Raw genomic sequence first — 16,537 nt, forward strand, 5'->3', positions numbered from 1 at the left:
GTTACATTTAGTTTAAAAATTTTGCTGGGCATTGTTTAGGACTATTACCAGACCCCAGTTAGAAAGCACATGGGCTCCTAAAGCTAGCTGTCAGTTAGTGAAGCTGGCAAAGCAAGTCAGCCAGCTACCAGAGTCAGCACTGGTTCATGACTCAAGTAACCCAATTAGGGCAAATTGCTGTCTCCTCCTCTTCCTTAATCTTAGGACCCCTAGTTTATTCAGGACAATAAATTGTACTCAGCTAAAAGACTATGTTTATATTTCCCACCACAACCAAAGTTGTATGTGGCCATATGACTAACTCCTAGCCAAAGAAATTAAGTGGAAGTGTTTTGTGTAAACTCTTGGAAAGCATCTTAAAAGACAGCTGATGTATACACTTAGCTCATTCTTTCCTTTCTCCCATTCTGTTGCCTGGAATATGGATATGATGGTTGGAGCTCTACCAGCCATTTTGTGCTATGAGGACAGGGTCATACTCTAAGGAACGCAGTGGTGACTAGAAAGAGCCTGGATCCCAAAGGCCTTTGTGGAGTTGGCATACCAGCCCAAAGAATCCTACCTCTGGACTTCTGTTGTATGTAAGAGAGATCAACTGCTTCTATATTACTTAAATCATGATTTTAAAGTTTTTGTTTAATGCAGTCAGAACTAACCCTAAATGGTACACCAATATTTGTATAATGTACCCATATTGTGAGATTGAATGACCAAGATTAAGTACTCTCACAAAGTCTTATTTTATCTAAGTTTCTTAAAATTATCATTTTGAAACAATAAACAATTTATAGTAAGATTGACACTATATAGTCTTAGCTGACCAATTTTGATTTAATCTAAGGGGTATTTTAATACACCTTGGCAGATCTCATCAAATGAAGAGAATGGAATTCAGGTGTTCTATGGCCTTTTTTCATTTAAAACTGGTTTAAGACATCTGCAGTCATTGGTGTATACAGGACTAGAGAGCGACTAGAGAGATCTTCAGGCTCCTATAGCAGCGTATCAATAATTCTCAGTTTATGTCACCAAAAGATCCCAGAAGTCCCTCTATCTCTTGAGCCTCCTGATCTCCCAGATGCAATTGTGTGCACTGACTGGCTCTACAGTAGCCATCCCTGGGGTTAAAACAAGAGAGAGAGTTCTCTGCAGCTTGTGGTAATCATTATTGCTGCTCACCAAATGCTTCTCAGACTCTGCCTTCCAGCCACATGATAGAATTGTACTTCCTGGATCTCTGTGGTTGAGTAGGGCCATGTTCTGGCCAGTGAATTGTATTACCTCCAAGTCTGGCATGTATTGCTCACGTGAGACCCTTCAGAGTTGTATTTTTCATTTGCCATAGTATCAGGCAGTGGCTGCCCATCACCTGTGTCCAGGAGGGAAGGTGATGCCACCACTGAGTGGTGTCTCCAAGTGTCTCTTATTGGACATGTAGTTTGAACAAGAAATATACCGTTTTTTGCTTCAATCCATTGAGATTTGGAGATTGTTACTGCAGCATAATCTATATTATCCTGACTGATGCATTACACCATCCAGAAAAAACCTTCTGAGGATGGCAGTAATCACAAAGGAACTGAATGTTATAATCTACGGTTCCAGCAATCAGAGAAGACATGAGGGTAAAAGTTCCCTCTGATTTGACTCATACATTTAACCCTTTTAACACCTGCAAATTCTGTTAAAAAAACTTTTTTGTTGAGAAGCTGCCTATAACATATCTATGTACAAAAATCTGTCAGTAAGCAAAGCAATCCTCCAGTTTCTCAGTGACTTCAGACCCTAACAAACTTACTGCCGATCCCGCATTTACATTCCATACACAACTGGCTCCACCGTGTGGTGTTCAGAATAAATAACATTTATTATAGGACTATAAAAGCTAGGTCACGTAGTGAGTAATACCATATACGCCTTGAGGGGGGACTGTACATGATAAAATAAATTACACCCAGCTTGCTAGGGCATTAAATCAAAAGCAAGAGGGAAAATATTTCTGTCACGTGAGCCAGGAAACGCAACAGTAGTGAGGCTCGCTCATTTATTTGTTTATTCAACTAATATTTACTGAGCTCTACCATGCACCATATATTATTCTGGGCCCTGGGGATATAGCAGTGGACAGGATAGACAAAGTTCCTGCCTTAGTTGGAAAGACAGACAATGGAACAAATCAACAAAGCAATATTTACTACAATGTTGGATGTGACAAGTGCTATAAACCAAATTAAATCCGGGTTAGGGCATAGAGAGAGATGGGGAGGAGTTCTTTTAAATAAGGTTGACAGAAATAAAGGCAAACAATCCATATTTAGCTCTCCCAAAGTTCATTTAGATAAATGACCCAAAATATCAAATACATATAAATATGAACATTCTCTTGCAGACATAAAAGGTTAAAATGCTTCAAGATGCCCAAATCTTGGTTTCTAAACATGATCCTGCCTCAGGCTCTTCAGGCTGGTATAACAAAAATACCATAGCCTGGGTGGCTTATACAACAAACATTTATTTCTCACAGCTCTGGAGACTGCAAAGTCTAAGATCAAGGTGCCAGCAGATTCAGTGGCTGCCGAGAGCCGCTTTCTGGTTCCTAGGGGGCCACCTTCTCACTATATCCTCACATGCAGAAGGAGGGAGCTCTCTGGGCTCTCTTTTATGAGGGCACTAATCCCACTCATGAGAGCTCCACCTTCATGACTTAATTCCTTCCAAAGGCCTCACCTGCTAATAACATCCAACTGAGGATTTCAATATATGAGTTTGGGAGGGACACAAATATTCAGTCTATAGAAATTTCCCTGAAAAGAAATGATGACTCCTTGGAGAAAGCACTGATTTTTCAAATCTGAGGCAGGAAGTGGACAAGAAGATCCTGGGACTTGTTGTTGTGCCATAAAACACAGAAGCATTCAGACAGGGTCGTGACAGTCTTTAACTTGAAATAGCAGATTATAGGGGATCCCACTGGCAAACTGGGGGCTATTTAAGCACCAAGAAGAATAACTACTGTAATTGATATTACATTGAATGATTAAAATTCATGAGTTTGTGGTGAGTTTTTTAAAGGGAAGGGGGCTCTGTTTTATAGAATGCCAGCAAAAGGTATTATAGAATTAGAGAATCATTTTGCTAATTATAATGGAATACTGATTCATGTAAGGATTATCTTGTATATTAATTTCCTGTTGCTGACGTAACAAATTACTACAAACTCAGTGGCTTAAAACAATACAAATTTATCATTTTATAGTTCTGGAAGTCAGAAGTCTAAAATGAGTCAGCATAGCTGTGTCCCTTTTGCAGACACTAGGGGAAAATCTGTTTCCACCTTTTCTAGTTTCTAGATGCTATCTACACTCCTTGACTCTCACATCACTGCAACCTCTGCTCCATTATAACATCTCCTTCTCTCTGACTCTGACCCTTCTGCTTCCCTTTTATAAGGATCACTGGGATAACACTGGGTTCACCCAGATAATCCAGGATACTCTCCCCATCATGAGATCCTTAATCATATCTACAAAGTGCCATTTCACCATGTAAGATAAAACATTCAGAGTCCAGAGCTAAGATTGTAGACATCTCTGGGAGCCATTATTCAGCCTACCACAAATTGTATGTATGTGTGTGTATATATGTACATATATGTATATACATGTATATGTATATATAATGTGTGTTATATATTATGAAGTACACAAATCACTTACAAGATATTCTTGAATCTAATTAAGCCTTTAGCCCTAACTTCCAGGTTATAGAAATGACATCATAATAAAATAATCAAACACATTCAGGATATGGGACATGCTGTATGTCTACTATCTCCTCAAAATTGAAATGTCGTACAAAGGATGGAGGATATCCTAAAAATTTTAAAAAGACTTAAGAGATAATAACAAAATACAATGTGTGTACCTTGCTTGAATCTCAGTTCAAAAAGATATTTTTAAGACAATTGGTAGAATTTTAAATTTGGTTTTAAATATTAGATGATATGGAATTATTGCTAATGTTCTTATGTTTACATAAGATAATGTCTTTATTTTGGGGGAATGCATGTTGAAATATTTAGGAGTAAAGTATATGACACCTGAAACTTACTTTCAAATGGTTTAGATAAAAACCATGTGTGTGTGTCTGTGTGTGTGTGTAAAGAGAGAAAAGGAAAAAGAAAGAGATAGCAAAATGTTAATGTTTGATGAATCTAAGGGAAGAGTATATAGTTGTTTATCATAAACTCCTAGAGAAAGCATAGGAGGTAATCTCCTTGACACTGGTCTTGGCAAAGATTTTTTTGGATTTGACACCAAAGCAAAGGCAACAAAAGCAAAAATTAAGTAAGTGGGACTACACAAACTAAAAAGCTTCTGCACAGTAAAGGAAACCATCAACAAAATAAAAATGCAACCTGTGGAATGGGAGAAAATATTTGCAAACCACATATCTGATAGGAGTTAATATTCAAAACATACAAGGAGCTCATACAACGCAACAGCAAAACCAAACCAAAACAAACAAACCCAAATAACCCAATTAAAAAATGGGCAAAGGATCTGAATAGACATTTTTCCAGAAAAGATACACAAATGGCCGACAGGTACTAGAAAAAGTGTTCAACATCACTAATCATCAGGTAAACGCAAGTAAAAATAAAAACCTAATACCTGTAAGGATGTTTATTATCAAAAACTCAAAAGATTAACAAACACTGGTAAGGATGTGGAGAAAAGAGAACACTTGTGCACTGTTGGTGGGACTATAAATTGGTACAGCCACCATGGAATACAGTATAGAGGTTCCCCAAGAAATTAAAAATAGAACTAACATATGATGGAACAATCCACTCTGCATATTTATAACCAAAGAAAATGAAATCATTATCTCGAAATGATATCTGAACTCCCATGTTCATTGCAGCATTATTCACAATAGTCAAGGTATGGAAACAAACTAAATATTGACAGATGAATGAATAAAGATATGGAATATTTGTGTGTGTTTGTGCATGTGTGTGTGTGTGTGTGTGTGGTAAATTATATAATGGAATATTATTCAGCCTTAAAAAAGAAGGAAATCCTGTCATGTGCTACAACCTGAATGAACCTGGGGGACGTTATGCTAAGTGAAATAAGCCAAAAAAGACAAATATTGCATGGTATCACTGATACGTGGAACCTTAACCCCTCGCTGCAAAAATAAAAAAGACAAAAAAAACCCATTGAACTCACTGGGAGCAATTGGATTGTAAGATCTGTAAAGATAAAAGCTAGTGAGGTCAAGACAAATACCTTAGGACCCCTACCATACAACCTTAAATGGTCAAAATCTTTGGTGAAACGACCCATCACAGTAGGGATAAAACAGCTATATTCAATAACATGGATAGGAAAATTTTTCTGCGGTAGAAGATATGCCAATTTACTTCATCTGTATCTAACATAATTTGGGGGGAAAATTTAAAGATCGGTTAGAGACCAAAAGTGACCCAGTGCATCCAGCCTTTCAACCATCTCTAAGAAGGAGCCAGACGCACCAGCAAAGCCATGTTGGATCAGCTTGGCCTTCACATAAATATCCCCAAGTGACCTCAGTCAACACCACATAGGGCAGACAAACTTTCAAGTCAAACGCTGCCCAAATTTATGAGTAAAATAAGTGATTGTTATTTTTAAGCTACTAAGTTTTGGGTTTGTTAAATGGTAATAAATAACTTTCAACATTACCGCAGTCAGCTTTGATAGTGTCCTTGCTTCCCAGCCCAAGAATATGTCTCAGGCTACTCTTGCTTGTTTTCTGCATAGACCTGGAATTGCTCCCAATGCCCGTCTCCTTTTATTGAGAAACCATATACAAAGAGCATTATTTGGGTATCAGGTACCTTTTTTTAAGAAACAAAACATTACAGTCACATTCCACTCCCGTCCTCCTGAGGTAGTTGCCACTATAATGAGTTTAGTGCCATATTAATCTCTTGCATTTTAAAAAAGTTTTACAATTTAGGTATATTTTCACAAACAATAAATCACAGTGTATTTCATTGATTCTAAATCACACATTCACCATCCATTTTAAAATCACTGGAGATGCATCTTACAACAGATGGCAAGTGATAGTTTAACTGGTTGCATTGTTTTTCATTTTAGCAATATGTGCCTTACTGATCTATTATCTGTTTCATCTAAGATTAGATGAAACATAGCTCTTTTATACTTTATAAAAAATTTAATCATTTGAGCTTATTTTCCTACAAATTACTTTCCTTGCTAAATATTTTAGCAAACTTTGTTTAGGTATAATTTGCATTAAAAATATATAATAATGTAGGGGCAGGACAGGAATAAAGACGCAGACGTAGAGAATGGACTTGAGGACACGAGGAGGGGGAAGGGTAAGCTGGGACGAAGTGAGAGAGTGGAATGGACATATATACACTACCAAATGTAAAATAGCTAGCTAGTGGGAAGCAGCTGCATAGCACAGGGAGATCAACTCGGTGCTTTGTGACCACCTAGAGGGGTGGGATAGGGAGGGTAGGAGGGAGGGAGACACAAGAGGGAGGAGATACGGGAATATGTGTATATGTATAGCTGATTCACTTTGTTAAAAAAAACAGTATATATATATGATAATTTACATATAACAAAATGTACCCATTTTAAGTCCACAGTTTGATGAGTCATGACAGCTGTACAAAGCTGTTTAACTTTTCATTATTAAGCTATGAGCATTATTTATATATTCTGGATACAGGTCCTTTGTCAGATATATGGATTACAAATAGTTTCTCCCAATCTGTGACTTGGCTTTTCATTTTCTCGCTGCTGTCTTTCAAAGAGCAGAAGTATTAATTTTAATAAATTCCAATTTAGAAATTTTTCTTTCACGATTCACACTTTTTGTCTCCTAAGAAATCTTTCTCTATCCCAAGACAGCAATTTCTATGTTTCCTTCTAGAATTTCTAGAGTATTAGATTTTGTTAAGTCTATGATCCATTTTGCAATCTAAATTTTGCACTAAAATTGTGTATGGTGTGAGGCGAGAGATGAGGTTATTTCCTATTTGAATTATATAGTTACCCATTTGTTAAAAAGACTTATTTTTTCTCATTGAATAACTATGGCACCTTTGCCAAAAATCAGTTGTCCAATATGCATGGGTCCTTTTACTCTATTCTGTCAACTAGCCCCTAACATTTCCTATAAAACAGGTCTTCTGTCAACAAATTCTCTCATCTTTTCCTTGTCTGAAAAAGTCTTTTCTCACCTTTTCTGAAGGATATTTTTGCTGAATATAGAATTCTAGGTCAACGCGTTTATTTCCTATGGTACTTTAAAGATGTCATGCCAAGGCCTCTAACCTGCATAGTTTGAGAAAAGAAATAAAGTCATTCTCTGTATGGAATGTGTCTTTTTTTTTTTCTCTAGCTGCTTTTCTAATTTTCTCAAGTTTTCAACAATTTGATTATGATGTACCTTAGTGAGGTTTTCTTTTTTTTTTTTTTGCGGTACGCGGACCCCTCACTGTCGTGGCCTCTCCCATTGCGGAGCACAGGCTCCGGATGCGCCGGCTCAGCGGCCATGGCTAACGGGCCCAGCTGCTCCGCGTCATGTGGGATCTTCCCGGACCGGGGCACGAACCCGTATCCCCTGCATCGGTAGGCGGACTCTCAACCACTGCGCCACCAGGGAAGCCCGTGAGGTTCTTTATGTGCTTCCCTGCTTGTTGAATTTCTTGGATCTGTGGGTTTATAGTTTTCATCAATTAGGAAAACTTTCAGACATTATTTCTTACATTGTTTTTGTCTCCCCTATCCCAACTTCTAGGAGTCCAAATACAAGTATGTTAGAAGACTTCATATTACTTCATAGGGGAGTAAGTTACTGTTCTATTTCTTTTTTCTCTTTGTGCTTTAGTAAGCCTCACTGATTTTTAGTACTGTAGTGACCCATCTGCTATAATTCCATCTGTTCTTTCTCATCCAGCTAGTGACCAAAGAGGTAATCAAATAGCAGCAGTGATTTTGAAAAAGAAATCTTACACATACTTGAATTATTGGTATAAGTGTATTAACCACAAATAAAATATTTAAGGACTATTAATTTAAAAATGTGTAATTTTTTCAATATCTTCTTTATTGTCTATAAAATGAGTTTGTGTATATATACATATACATGTAACATTAGAAATGATACTGAATATGATGCCAATGATGGGCTGCTGTAATTTTTTTACTTTGACTTCCTTCTACAGAAAGTGATGACAATCTGTGGAAAATGCTTTATTGTATCATGCCAATTTACTACAAGGAGTATTTCAAAATAATACAAAAGTAATCCACAGACTTGATTAAGTGAAGATCAACTGATCTGAAAATTTTTTCTTCCTTAGTTCTTCTCAGTAATTGCTAAAAGTCCAATAAGCTGATTTTTCCAAGATTGATTATTCTAATAACTTTGGGTGTTCAATCCGTGCAATGGTCCAGTCAGGCTTTACTCCTTGTGTAAACTCCCTCTGAAATCTAGGGAAAAAATTATAAATAATGTGAATCTTATATCAGTCCAAATACTTCCTGGATAACTACATAATTTGCAAGTATATATTAGAGGCAGTTGTTAGCAAAAAGCTAACAGTTAATGGTAAATAAAAATCAAAAGTTTAATCTACCAATTTGATCACAAAATATATCCCCACAAAATCAGAAATGCATTCTCAACTAAAATGAGTATTTTTAATGGACTGATCTACATACACTCCAACATCTGCCAGTCCTTGAGAGGAACTTCAATGTTATTCTATTGTTAAGTACTAGCCATAATATACGCCTAATACGAGGAGAAATAAATTGGAATATGGTGATAAAAACAGCACTTTCATGGAAGCTGGTTTATGTGATTAGACTTACTCATAGCTTGCACTAAGACCAATCTTGAAAATAGCAGTGTTTATGAGCTGCCTGTGATCTCAGTAGGGAATATCAGAAGAACCAAAGGTTAGTGTTGATTATAGTGTTCTAAATGAAATCTTAAAAAAGAGACAATTCAGCAGATTTAAATTAAGTATTTAAATATACAGAATATTTTGGGTAATTACAAGTAAAGCAAAATTCAAAACAGAAAAAGAAAAAAAGTACATCTCCTTCAAGAAAAGTGAAGAAAAAGAAGATATAATTCCCTTTACCTGAGCAAACCAGCATATTTTCTTTCCTAGGTCGTTTTTGGGAGTTGTTCATTATTTTAAAGCAAATTTGTATAACTCTGGTGACATAACAGTATTCTCTTTTAAATAGATATTAAACTATGACATAACAGTATTCTCTTTTAAATAGATATTAAACTATGTCTCCACTGACTCGCTTGACTTTTTCACTGTTCCAAATTTTATTAGTACAATAATACACTAGAGTGTCTCTTTTAAATAGTTTGTTAACCTCCTGTTAGACAATACCTCCTTAAGGGCAGGAACCCTCCAATTCTGTATCTGAACCCTTACCAGAGTACCTGGTAAATAGGAGATGGTCAATAAATGTCTAGTGAGTGGATGGTCCATGTGCCAATTATGGCAGATCTTATTTTCCCAAGATGGTCATAACTACATCTTGCATCCCACATGCTCTTCTGCAACGTGACCTTGCTGCTGCCCCATGAAGAGGTGGAGTCTCTCCATGCCCTTTCTCCGTGCAGATCCTGTGATTGCTTGGACCAGCAAACCATGGTGGAAATGATGTTGTTCCAATACTGGGCATAGCCCTTTACTGGTCTAGCATCTTCTGGCTTCTGCCTCTTGGAAGCCAACCACCATGTAAACATGTGACTAGCTTAACACTACCACAAGCCCAAGCCGCAAAGAGAGGCCTTGGAGAATGAGACATCATGTGGAGAAGCCAAGGAGCACCATGGTGCTGCCCACGAGTGAAGAAGCCATTGTGGAAATGAACCCCTAGCTCCGGCCACCCCACTTGATGCCAGAGGGAGCAGAGAAAACTCCACAGCAGAGCCTTTCCAAAATTCCTGAGCAGTAGAATAGCAGGCAAAATGAGTGGCTGTTTGATGCCACCGAGTTCTGGAGTGGTTTGTAACGTAGCAATAGACAGCTGAAATACAGTTTAATTAAATCCAGCAATATTACCTCTTCCTAATTTCTGAACACTCCTGTTTCATGGCCAGTGTGTCTTTCTGACTTTCTCCCTTCATAAATAACTTGTCAAATTTCAATCTTTTTCTCCCTAAAGCTCCCTTTAGTTTTCATACTTTCATACTACCTTCTATTTTCTAGAGAAAGGAAACAACGAAATGTGATTAGACTTACTCATAGCTCGCACTAAGAAGTTGTTTAGTTTCCACATTCTGATCCCCCAACTTAACCTGGAACACACTGGCTCCACTTATAGTTTCACTGGGGATGTTGGCACTGGTTAGATACCAAAAGCACATCAGGATGTTAACAAACTTCCTTCCTTAGAGAAAAAACATACACACATACAAATACAAATCACAATAATCTATCATCCTTATATCCTTAATGAAATCAGCAACTGGCAGTAATTATACAGCTGTTACAGACCAAATTTGGGGCTCATTCTAGTCTAACTTAAGATACCTGTATTGACACGTTTTTATTTTTAGAAAATTCTCCTGGGGTTTATGACACCTTTCTCTCTGGATCACAGTAGTAAGAGCTACTATTTACTGAGCAGGTACTTTTTACCAAGTGCACTACATGGATTACTTTCAATTTGTGGCATTTTCTAAAATTATGATAACAGATATCTATTGTCAAACCAAAAATGAGGGGGGGGGAAACACTTTTTTGCTGCTATGTCATTAACTTAACCTCAACTGCCAGAAAGAAGCCTTCTATTCTACCCCTAATTCACTTTACTATGCCCAGTGATTATGACAACGTCCTGTGCAAAAATCAGGTAACCATGGTGCTAAGATGCAATTTGAAATATTAGGAAGAAGAAAATATTTATCATTAAAAGTACCTTTACAAATGTTTCAAATTAATATGTGTGTGAAAATTTTTTCACTATTAACAGTCCTCAGTCAGAACTGCCTTAGCAAGTGTGTAAGCAAAGACTAGATTTCCTGTGTGCCTAGCACATAATACACTGCAAATATTTGTAGAAGGAGTAAGTCAGTAAGTTTTCACGGAAAATAGGACAAGGAGAACAACAAGATAAATGCTAAAGTTCCTTTCAACTATTTTCATCGTCTCCAAATAAATCCAATTTGGGAGTTCTGAGTTAATGTTACTTTCAAAACAGTCTTTAGCTAATATTATTTACTTTTTCTTTTACTCTTTACTCCTACTTAACATACAGCTAGACACTTAAAATATTCAATTGTTTTCCTTTCAGTTAGGAAATCTGAAACACAAATATTTTCATTTTAAGATATGGGAGCAGCTTGTCTTAGACAATTTTCATTAACTTAAGTTACAATGCTCTCTTCTGTGAATTAAATAACATTAGGGAAAAGTTCTAGAGAGAAAGGCATAAGAAACTATTACCATGTCCCAAGTCTTCCAGAGCTAGGGCTTTAAAGAATGAATATATTATTTTCTCTGCAGTTCTATAAATATCCACTTGTACCAACAAAATGTCACTATTCCATGATTATTCACTAGTTTAGCTTATCTGGACAATTGTGGGTCATTTAAAGTTGACTATGCTCCAGCATTACCTTTCTCATCGTAGTAAATGGAGATGTCTCCTGTTGATGTATATACAATTTCATCTATGTCAGCAGCAAGGGCATTTTTATGGTTGTCAGGTAGTGAAGTAACCTTTTCTTTCAATACACGTAGTGTCTAAGTATGGAAAAAGCAAACCATAGTTCACTTGTTGAATTTTCAAAAGCTTTTCAAAAAGTGGAGTGAATTCTTCATGGAATGAATTTTGTAAAAATATTTTTAAATTTACTGCCATATTTATTCATTTTCAAAAGCAAGGCTGAGGGGCTTCCCTGGTGGCGCAGTGCCTAAGAATCTGCCTGCCAGTGCAGGGGACACGGGTTCGACCCCTGGTCTGGGAAGATCCCACATGCCACGGAGCAACTAAGCCCATGCGCCACAACTATTGAGCCTGTGCTCTAGAGCCAGAGAGCCACAATTACTGAGCCCGCGTGCCACAACTACCGAAGCCCGTGCGCCTAGAGCCCACGCTCCACAACAAGAGAAGCCACCGCAATGAGAAGCCCACACACCACAACGAAGAGAAGCCTCTGCTTGCCGCAACTAGAGCCCGTGCGCAGCAACAAAGACCCAATGCAGCCAAAAATAAATAAATTAAATAAATTAATTAAAAAGAAAAAGCAAGGCTGAAAGGGATCTGATTACTCAATTAGATAATTCCTAATAGAACTGTTCTTATATAGAATTCAGTTCTTATACAGAATTCTATATAAGAAATGAAAGACATCATATTAACTTACTTATGCCTTAAGTAGCAAATCATTCTATACTTTTATATGACCCCAAGTACCCAAAAGGCAAGATACAGGGACTCTACTTTGGCTGATGGCATGCATACTATTTTATTTTATTTTTGTATTTAAGGGTGATTTATTTTACTTAAGGGTGGCAGTGGGAATAGTCACAGATTTCTAATACAAACCAAATACAAAAATCAAACAACCATAAGAATAATGAAAATCTAAATATTAAAAGCTAATCTTTTAGGAGAAAAATGAGACTTTTTTTTGTCAATGGTAATGGATATGTAAGGATATTGACAACAACATTGGAATAGCAGAGGAATTGAAAATGCTATACATTGATCAATGGGAAACTAGCTAAATTAATTATATTGCATATACACAATAAAATACCATGAAGAAAGCAAACACATATATAGTCTTTGGTTGAACCATATACCATTCTAAGTGCTCTACATTACATATACTATCTCACATGATTTCCCAACAATACTACTACTATCCCACTTTACATATGAGACAAGAAGTTAAGTAAGCATGCATACTATTTTAAAGCATAAATAAGGACAATGTATATCATTTTACTGCAAGAGAATAATACACTTACTTTTAAAGGAAAAATAAAAGTATACTTTACCTCTTTGGCCACAAGTTCTTCCAATAGATCAAACTTACTCTGTGACAGCAACTTGGACACATGAGCAAAAGCCTTAAAAAAACAGTGGGGGGAAGGTGGTGATTATTATTTCAAGATATCATGTGAAATACCATACAATGTACAATATTCATACTTGAATGTCTAAGTGTAACAAAGACTATTTTATGATAAAGGCAATAGACAATGTCAAACACTAGATATTGGTGTTAGGCATAACTCCTCCAAAGTTGGTTGACTTTTCTTTTCTCATATAGCCTTCCCACATGGGCTGAATTGTGTTCCCCCAAATTCATATGTTGAAGCCCTAACTCCCAGTACCTCAGAAGGTAACTATATTTGGAGACAGGACCTTTAAAGAGGTGATGAAGTCAAATGAGGGTGGGCCCTAATCCAATCTGACTGGTGTCCTTACAAGAGGAAATCTGGATACACACAGAGATACTAGGGCACACATGCACATAGGGGGAAAAAAAACATGTGAGGACACAGCAAGAAGGCAATCATCTACAAGGAAAGGAAACAGGCCTCAGAAGAAACCAACCAACAAGGTGCCAACGCCCTGTACTTGGACTTCTAACCTCCAGAATGTGAGAAAATAAAGTTCTGTGGTGTAAGCAACCCAGATTGAGGTATTTTGTTGTGGCAGCCCTAGCAATAACGGAGTTGAATTTTGAGGAAAAGCACACTTCCAAATGGATTCAAGGATCCCTTGCAAACACTTTAGAGGATCTCAGGGTTCAGAAACACTGTATGTTTTAGTAAGCCTTTGTGTGCAGAAGATGGGGGAAATTTGGTAAGAAGAAACAAAGACCATAACCATCATGTTGAAACCCAAACATGAGACTCTAGTTTGTGTGGCCAAAGAAGATCACACCTGAGCAAATTATCCTATAAGGTAATAATGAACCATTAGGAGGCTGCCCTGATAAGGCTTTGGTGATATAAGATTGCCTAACCTAAACAGCCTTCTAGGAAATAGCCCTCTTTTTCATAGAAAAGGCCAAAATATGTTAGCAAGATACAGGAAAACAGACAGTACATGGTTAGTGGTTTGAGGGCAGTAATAGGGAAGGTATCATGTCATATGTGCATATCAATGGAAAGTAGGGTTTGTGGAGGTAATAAAGCTGTTTAAGGACCACCTATTCCTCTGGCTCACATGATGAATAAAAGCTTGCCTAGATTGGTATAAAATAAGCTACAGGATATATCGTATAACGCAGGGAATATAGTCAATATTTTATAATAACTATAAATGGAGTGTAACCTTTAAAAATTGTGAATCACTACATTGTATACCTGTATTTTATATATATATATACAATATATATAATATTATACATCAACATACTTGAAAAAAAATTTTTTTTAATAATTTTTTTTAAAAAAAAGCTTGCCTAGATTGTACTTAACCATCTCAACTTCTAGTGACTCTGGAGGACCAAGACTGCTTATAGAGTGGGTTACAAGAAAATGCACCTCAGCACTCGCTAGCTATGCACCCTTGAGCCAATCGTTTCACCTTTTTAGAACTTGATTTTTATCATCTGAAAGAATTAGACTAATGAGCACGAAGGTCCCTTTCTGTTTTATGTTCTATGATTAAAAACAAAAAATCTTAAAGAACATGATCTAATTGATAACTTGATATTCACATCCCAAGATAACATCTTATTGATAGGAGGTTAGTCTAAGGAGAAAGGGCAAATTGAGTCCATGAGAGTAGATAATCTACCCAGTGTTTTTGCATCAGATTATTTCCAAGCCCTAGAGTTACATCTATGCAAAGGAAGGTATAGTTGCCTTATGAGATCTAGTAGGAGGAAGGTTTTTCAGCTATGTCCTTTGAAGTCGTACGTGTTGAAAAACTGGTTTGCTTGATCTGAAAAGTATGTTAAAGTAACCGCTGGTTTAATGGAATCACTAAATATTTGCCATGGATGACCCAACATTCTTTTTGGAAATCAGAATGGTTAAATGCACAAAAATTGACTTAGATGAGGCAAGACTGTATACAAACTGGCTGATGAAGGGGTGCAGATACTACTTAATAGCAAGGATAAGGGCTAAAATAGCTCACAGCTGGAGAACCTTCAGGATCAAAGAGTGACTAAAAAGTGTCCCAAGCTCCTCTGTGTTCAGAGAAAATAGGGACTTAGGCTTGAATCCTGCCCATAGTGGGGAGATGACTTCCATTCCTTATTGACACATAAATAAGCATGAGGTAGACAAGCTCAAGTCATCAGCAGAGTGGTGGAGAACAGTAGCATCATGCCCATTTACCTCTGCATGGACAAAAGATTTTGAGAACTGACATGAGCAGAGGTTTATCCCTTACAATGCTGTTAATCAAGCTTGCTCTTTACTTTTCAATTTTTTTATAAAAACATAAATCAGTCAGGAGTTGACTCGGGGAAGCAAAAGCAGGAGTTAATATTGACATTGATTATAAAGTTGAAAACATTTAATTTATAACTGACAGGTCACATAAATAAATATCAATGGCTGTGTTTATAGAAATAATCTTTAGAAAAGCTAGGATTAAATATATCAATACCAGCATACGATCAATTTTGTCTTTTTCAGAAAAAATAAAGCCATGTAGCTTTTATGTGGCAGAAACAGGCTTTGAATCCATTTCTGACTCAAAACCTGTAGAGAGTAGAAAAATTAACGGACTTCACCTTGGTGTCTCCATCGAAACCCTATTTCTCGGCGACCTTGCAACAGAAGCAGAAGCTTAATTTAAATCAAGAAGTGGCCAGAGGGCTCTGTGTCTGGGTCACTACCCACATGTTATCATTTGAGACCCAGTGGAAACCTCACCGCTAAACACTTCTGCGTGTCTAATAGTTCAATGCATGAGAGGTGGAGAGATTATTTGTAGAGAAATAAACAAACCTGCTTCGCTCCCTCTGAGAATTCTGCAATGCTGAACTCTTGGTCGAAATAGGCCCAAATAAGGAAGGAGTAAATTCGAGTCCGAATCCAGTTGATGGGGTTGGAGAACCCCAGGATGATCATCTTGGTTTTCTGGCGCTGCTGGGGCTGCTCCTCGGTGCTGTAGGTTCGCCGAGGGCAGGAAGGGAAAGCGGGAAGGGTTGTGGGGAGTCCCAGAGGGCTGAGCAGGGGACGCTGAGGAGCTCGAGCTGGCAGCGCCAAGGCCACGGAGGCCCAAGAGACTCGAGGAAATGGGGCCGCTCCCGAGCCGAGGCGGCGGCGGCAGAAGCAGCAAAGTCCAGCCAACGGCGGCCACACGTCGGCCGAACCGGGAGTCCAGAGTCGGGCAGCCGAGCCCGGCAGAGGCCGAGAAAGCAGCAAGCGGGGTAAGAGACTGACGGCCAGCGCCATTTTTGTGACCTTTCACCCCTTGCCTGTGCAGTACGGAAACAAAGTCGGCGGGAAACCACCTCGGCGGGACTCGGAGAAAGA

General features: G+C 37.7%; 1 protein-coding gene across 4 annotated transcripts; it reads right to left on the reverse strand.

Annotated features, from left to right (window-relative positions):
* Window positions 1-7,492: 7,492 nt before the first annotated feature.
* Window positions 7,493-16,526, reverse strand: MAIP1 (matrix AAA peptidase interacting protein 1). Of its 4 annotated transcripts, none has more exons than XM_029225289.1 (5): window positions 16,007-16,526; window positions 13,085-13,156; window positions 11,695-11,821; window positions 10,316-10,463; window positions 7,493-7,747 (listed from the first exon to the last, which is right to left on the reverse strand). In XM_029225289.1, the coding sequence occupies exons 1-5, from the start codon at window positions 16,454-16,456 to the stop codon at window positions 7,714-7,716; spliced, it is 831 nt and encodes a 276-aa protein (XP_029081122.1). In that variant the 5' UTR covers window positions 16,457-16,526; the 3' UTR covers window positions 7,493-7,713. The 4 variants fall into 4 exon arrangements, 2 of the variants coding, with proteins under 2 accessions (XP_029081122.1, XP_029081120.1); XR_003793948.1 differs by having other exon boundaries at window positions 7,607-8,528; window positions 10,316-10,417; XR_003793949.1 differs by having other exon boundaries at window positions 7,614-7,747; window positions 10,316-10,417.
* Between the last annotated feature and the right edge of the window lie 11 nt (window positions 16,527-16,537).

The sequence above is a fragment of the Monodon monoceros genome, unplaced genomic scaffold (assembly GCF_005190385.1).
Source record: "Monodon monoceros isolate NGI ecotype Baffin Bay Population unplaced genomic scaffold, NGI_Narwhal_1 Super_Scaffold_16, whole genome shotgun sequence".
Lineage (NCBI taxonomy): Eukaryota > Metazoa > Chordata > Mammalia > Artiodactyla > Monodontidae > Monodon > Monodon monoceros.